The sequence below is a fragment of the Halyomorpha halys genome, unplaced genomic scaffold (assembly GCF_000696795.3).
Source record: "Halyomorpha halys isolate HHAL.00 unplaced genomic scaffold, Hhal_1.1 Scaffold187.1, whole genome shotgun sequence".
In the NCBI taxonomy this organism is placed as follows: Eukaryota; Metazoa; Arthropoda; class Insecta; order Hemiptera; family Pentatomidae; genus Halyomorpha; species Halyomorpha halys.
Genome location: NW_027113649.1, coordinates 211932 through 218790, shown reverse-complemented (window position 1 = coordinate 218790; position 6859 = coordinate 211932). Strand labels below are relative to the sequence as shown.

At 31.1% G+C, this 6859-nt stretch overlaps 1 protein-coding gene across 4 annotated transcripts in view; it reads right to left on the bottom strand.

Annotated features, from left to right (window-relative positions):
* LOC106679262 (uncharacterized) overlaps window positions 1-6859 on the bottom strand; it is an 18876-nt gene that overhangs the window by 5566 nt on the left and 6451 nt on the right. For 3 of the 4 annotated variants that reach the window (XM_014418318.3, XM_014418316.2, XM_067051047.1), the window contains exons 2-5: window positions 6266-6383; window positions 5650-5735; window positions 2819-2981; window positions 2569-2660 (exon numbers count right to left, since the gene is read on the bottom strand). In XM_014418318.3, coding sequence (XP_014273804.1) covers window positions 2569-2660; window positions 2819-2981; window positions 5650-5735; window positions 6266-6383 — 459 coding nt within the window. The remainder of the gene's footprint in view (window positions 1-2568; window positions 2661-2818; window positions 2982-5649; window positions 5736-6265; window positions 6384-6859) is intronic. The other variant, XM_014418317.3, reaches the window with a different exon arrangement.

Below are 6859 nucleotides of genomic sequence, written 5' to 3'. Positions count from 1 at the left end.
TTTTATCAATTTATCTCTTTTTAATTTAATTGTTCAATTATTTATCAATTAATTTATTTTATCTTTCTCCTGTTCTGTCCTTTCAGTTTTACTTGATATCTAAATCATTGTCGTCATCATCATCATTGTAAAAGGGACATGATGCCCATACGGATTGGCAAGTAGGTTCCAGTGCACTCGGTTCAGAACGTTGTGGGTTTGATACTCACCTGGGACAGTCAGTTCGGGCGTTCCCGAAAAATGTATCTTGACATTCCCACTTTGGTTAGTACATGGCGGCTACTCAGGTAGCTGCCAGGGATTGGCAAAAAGGACCAGGAGGCCCACTTGCCAGACTTGTTCCCCCAACCAAATACCAATACCAATACCAATCATTACATAACTATTTATAATTCATCTTCATTGTATGATCGATCACTAAATTTTGTTATTTTTTAATTTATTATATTATCATTTCATATGTTTCATGTTCTGTAATAATAGGGCTTAAGGGGAATGGAGTATCGGGCCACTCCCCAAGTCAGGTGGAGGGATTGCCTCCTCATAGCTTCCCCATATGGGGTGGCTACATAGGGGAGGTACTCTGGGGTATGTACTGTCATTGACCTTGGTCCATAATATGGGGGTGAATGTAGTGTGCTATAATCTGTGTAAATATATGAGCGTCAGTGTACTGGTCCCCCAACCTGGAGGACCAGTGGCTATCTGCGGTACTATGATCAGGGGATGGGGCTGCCATCTCCCTACGCCAAGGTAGAAGGAAGAACACGACGAGATAGAGTATGGAACATTACTATTTGGACTAATCTTGAAGTCAAACCGGCTGAGAGCATCCTAGAGGAAAAAAGCTAAGATGGTTCAGACACCTCCTTCGGATGGACGAGGAAAGAACTGCCAGAAAGACATATGAGACTCGCATGGAGGAAAGAAGGCCAAGAGGAATATCACGCATTTCCTAAGAGAAGAGTGTTAAGGAAGTGTTCAGGAGGCAGGATATGGACTGGAGGAAGAGAAGGAAGATGGTCAAAGAGTGAGATATCTGGTTCAGACTCTGCAAATTGTAACCCCACACTGTGCAAGTGGTAAAGGGGGTAAAATGATTATGATGATGCTTCATGTTGATACTCTTATTTAATTACTTAACTCTTTAGACATTATATATTTTTACATTTCTGTTCTGTAGCTTATATATTCTTTTATATTTCTTTTTATTTATTTTGTTAGATAGTTTTCATTCTCTTTAATCTCATTTTCATATTTATATTACCTTATTATAATCTTATACATTTATTGCTCTTTCTAATTGTTCTAGCTATACAGAAATTACCCGTTACATTGTTTTATTTCCTTGATTTGTCATTGCACCATACTTACACTTGTACTTCCTCACTCTTTCCTTCTTTTAATTTTATATAATTTATCATTCCAGTGATAAATTTGCTATATTATCTATCACTTATTACTTTACTTGTTATTAATTATTATTTTATATTTATATTCTTTTAGTAACTGAATTTCTTTTTTTAAATCATTTTGTACACAACTTTCATGAATTCTTACCATATTTTACAATATTTGTATCCTGTTCTCATTCATATCTGCTGAAGCTCTGCATAATAAAGTAAAATGTTTGTTAATAATAAATGCTATTTTGTATACCTTTATTGACCACGTCTCAGACCATATTCCAATACTATGCATACCTGAAGATGTCCCACAGGTTTAAGTTGAAACATTGGCTAATAAACTAAAAATACTGACCGATATTTTGACTATCTGTTACCCATGATATACTTTATAAATTGGATTACCCCAAAAAAGATTGTATGATAATTTATTCAATAATGAATCATACTTCAATACTTTTTGCTTCCAATATTATCGCTAATGGTCATCTCTATTATGAAACAAAAAGATTAGTGCTTGTACTTTATGTTTGTAGATATGTACTAATTATATTAGGCTTCATTATGAAAAAGGATTAATATATTATTGATGTGTTACTAACATTTATCAAAGATTTGTTCAGAGAAATATCATTAACATTTGATAAAATAATCCAAAAACAGAGTAACTACAAAAATTAAAACTTTAACAATATTAAATATTTATTCACTACAATGTTTAACCTTCAACCAACTGTTATATACTATAACTTCATATGAACATTATTCTCCTAAGAAAACAAAGTTCCTAAGGGTTCTTTCAACAATTTATGAAATTACTCTTATAAAATCTGTTCCTAAAAACTTCATAAAAATTCAGTTACCATTTTTTACAACTATTTGTTAATAGCATTTAGTTTAGTTTACACTGACTCATTAAAAATGTTAGTAACATTTGGCTATTTACATGTGTAAATTGTAGATAGTAAAATTTTATCATAATTTTTGCTAGAAATGACAATTCTTATGACATTTTGTTATAAGCCAGTATAAATAGTAGGCATCAAAATATTAATAACAACAATTTTATAAACATTTTGCTAATAACAATGTCACTGGGCATTTAGGTATATAGAATAATTACGGTATGTTGGTTAAATTATTTTACTCATTAAACCAGTACCTTTTCAGCAATGATTTCAACACTTTGATGAGGTTTCCTTCCCAAGGTGTACATAAAGTCATTTACTATTACCCACATGAACACTGAACATCCTAAAACATGAGAAATGTATAATGGATGATTAATTTTAATAATATATTTTTTTTTTGTTATTGTAATATACTTTTGTGAATTTATTCAGAATATCTAACTGATTATATTAATGGAGGAAAAAATATATATATCTTAGGATATGTATAATTCATCATACCTAGTTCAGCACCTTTTATAGTTAAGAATTCAAAACAAGTAGGATGTGCTTCAGGTAAGCATGAACATATAGCAATTCCTACAAGTGTACTTAGTCCATTTACAAGTATTGATCTAAATCCTGAGACAGTCAGCCATACCAAAATCAGTATTCTTCTTCTCTCCTAAGAGACAGTAAAAAGTATTCTTAATTTTCTTCTTTAATCCTAATTTGAGTCAAAAAGAAAAACAAAATATTCTCGTATACTGGGCACTACTACTGAAATAAAAATTGATCATTGTAAATAATATGTTACATAGGATACTAACCTAAATGTAGATGGAAATTGATAAACAAATTGGAAGCGGCTGCACAATTGGGTTGGTTAGCTAATACATAGTATACTGATTAGTCAGACATTCAACAATATTAAAAGGGATGAGAGAAGGTTAGTTGTAACAAGTCCTAGAGATATTCCCTTTAAGTACTGTCTGTTTTAGGTATTCCAGTCTGTAGGATGGAATGAATTCACATTTACACACAACTATTCTAAGGAAACTAATATTTTACTGTAGACCTGTAAGAGTATGTTTGGAAAAAAATAGAGAACCAGATCCAAGACACACGAAAGACACGTGAGGCACAACAAGGCGTAATAGAAGCAATTAGGACATGTCCAAAAGTAGCTGTGGAGATAATGTTTAACCTAACTCTCCTGTCCATTTGGACACTAAAATAGGTTTTAAATAGTACAGTCAGATTATAGGGTAGATACCTGAAATTTCAAACCAGGAAATTATCAAAGTCAATAAAAAATCCTTAATGAACTTGACGGGACAGAATAGATCAGCACAAGTGATCATAGAGTCCATTCTCTTGAGGGGTATAGCTGACAGGATTAATAAGTTATTGGTCAATAAAATGTTGATGTTTTATGGCAGTTTTAGTAAAATGAAAAAAAAGAATCATCTTTAAATTTATGCAATTTCACAACATAAGTATATAAAAAAAGGTTATAATAATACAAAAATAATTTGACAAATCAATATAGGGTGGTACATGGTTCTAGCATAGACTATATAGGTTTGTCTTTAACAGTTTAGAGTGTTATGAGCTTTGAAAATGTCTTGTTGAGGATGCTCAAACATTAAATTGGAGAGGTGCATCAGATAGTAGGCCCAATAATTTTAGTGATAGAAAATGATGATCTATATTAGTAGGTGAATAAATGCTTGATTAGTAAACTACTGTCCTTCGATAGTTATCAATAAAGGTAATGATGAACATGCTTTCTTTACATCTCTATAAATAAGACTACAGGGTTGATTTTTTGGCAACACTGCATTACTGAGTGATAGTATTAATTTGTTTTTAGCTATCTATGTACTTCTTAGAATCATTAGTGAATATTGATGTCAAGCATTATATTTTTTGTTCATTAAAAGTATAAGAAACATTGATTTTGGTTGGATCCTAAGATCTTGAGTAATGATTATATAATAAAATTTGTAATAATTTCACTGGCATACCAAAAATAGGACAGGTGTCTTAGTACAGCCTATAAAATATGTTCTTCTTGTCAATCTTTATCATAAAAACATTTCACAATAAACAATCATAACAATAAAAACATTTTACATCAAAAGAAATATATTTCCTCAATGAATGTTTCTTCATGAAATCTCTTAAAATATCTTTGAAGCTTCGTGGAATGAAATTCTGATCAAACCACTGAAGATTAAACATTTGTGAAATTGGGAAACTTTTCATAAAGAAGATGACAAATGGGTTTCAACTGCTACAATTGAAATTTCACCAAAATTCTTGGAATAAAACCAATCGAAACTGAGGAGGTCAAACGATCTCTTTAATTTAATTGAAACCGTTAATGAAAATGTAATTGATGTGGATAACAATAGTAGAATATTAAGAGAACTCTTTTTCTTATTTTCAAAGTTTCTGATTAGATCTCTTCTGATTTTTGTAACATTTTAATTTTTGTGTGATAATCAAATATTTAGTTTTCAGTCAAAAACTAGTTTTTATATATAGTTGAAGATTTTATAAAAAATTAAAATTTTCTTTTGTATTTTGTCTAAGTTATTTTTGCAGAAATATTTTCACATCAAACCTGGCTCTTCAATTGCTTTCTTTGATCAGTTTTCCCATTTTCCACAGCAGGATACCTACTCTATGTTATGTCACAAGTTCCAAAAACTTATTGTCTCTTAAATCAGTTTGCTGCCAGAGTCCCTTGATATTCATTTGTTACTCATTTTATGTTGAGTTAATAGGGTTCTTCCTCACCATCTATAGACATTATTTCATAGGTCATTTCTTACTATTACTTCTATTATTATTTATTTTTAATAATCTCCTCCAATAAAAGCTCTCAGACCCCAACAAGTACCTATAGCCCATCTTTTTGAAGCTCAAAGCGCAACTTCCAGAGTTCTATTGATTTTTAGGGAAAAAGAAAATTTAGGGGAAGGAGGGGTAAAAATGATCAAAAAAGTATTGATCACAAGTATTGTGACCCCTGTAAAAGGGTAGATTTTATCTAATCTTTTTTGGTACTATAAGGGTTAAAACGTTACCAGTTAACATCTAGGTAACTGGTGGCAATGATGGATACCATTCCTCAAACATTACTTATAAGGAAGATAAGTTCAATCAGTCTAGAAAAGTTTCTTATTCTTCATTGTATGACAAAGTGAAACTAAATTGTTAAAAATGTGTTTTCAATATAATACATATTATGTACAACAAATACGATACAGATAGTAAAATAATATATTCATGTTTCTCTAATAATATATATTTATGTTATTTTATAATACATTACTATTTACCTTCAGCACAGGGAAAAATAACAAAAGAAATGAGGCGAGATAGATATGAACAGTTATCCCTCTTGCAATAACTATTCCTGAAATTACTGAAATCAAGGCCATTAATATAAAATTGGAAAGTTATTTAGCAGAAATTATATCTAGTTAACAAAATTATAAAAAGTTGTGTTAAGTCTCAAATCTTGGGATGTTTTCTAGAATCTGGTGTTTAGCTGTACTCATAGTGTATATTCCTGCATTGCCTGAACTGTGGCACATGTAACATCAAAAAATTATTTTACTTTGTATTTAATATATATGATTACTTTTTGAAAACTCTACTACCTTGGGGAGAAGAACCACAGTAGATAAAGAAGTCCTTGTCTGCAGTAATAACTTTGGAACTCCGCCATTTCTCTCCATGAAGTAATGCCTAGCAGCGGTCCCATGGAGAGGAATGAACAGGTGTAGGGGGCGGTGGTTTTAGTGGGTAAAAATCCCACACATTTTGATTGCATTCAACCAATAATCTGCTTTAAGTCCGTGAATCAACTTTGAGATATGATCACCGTTATATTATAGCAATTGAATTATAAATATTTTAACTGAGATTATAGAAAAATCAAAATAAAATTACTTGTCTTCAACATATTTTCGAATGTTGTCGGAAGCATTTCTTCAGGAAAAACAACCTTCCAGACATCATGAAGACTTTCATGTAAATTTAAATGCATAGCTTCAATGACTGCAATTACCTGAATAAAAGAAAGATGTTAGATCCAAACGGATATACATCATTGATTATACCTACTATGTACTCCCAAATTTGATGACCAAGGGAGTCTTGAACAATATTGTGATGACTCATGTCAGAATCTGTAATTTTTTTTTAACCTCACCTGTCCACCATATGCAGAAACCAAGTATTTCTCCACTTCATTGGACCTTCTATGTCTGTGTTAATGATGTTATAACTATAATATACTTATTTTTTTACAATAGATCAAAATTGCATATATTTAAGCACAAATCCACTATTTAGTGTATTTTATAAAAATGGCTTAGATGTTTAGGTAGAGTGTATAAACTGAATTTTAAATATATGTATATACAGTTCAACCTTTCGCTTTGAACAGCCCTGATGAAGCCCTGCAAAGTGGGGCGAAACGTCGGAAAATAAATAGTTGTAAACTATACTCATCTCAGAATCCATTTCTATACATCTTGAACC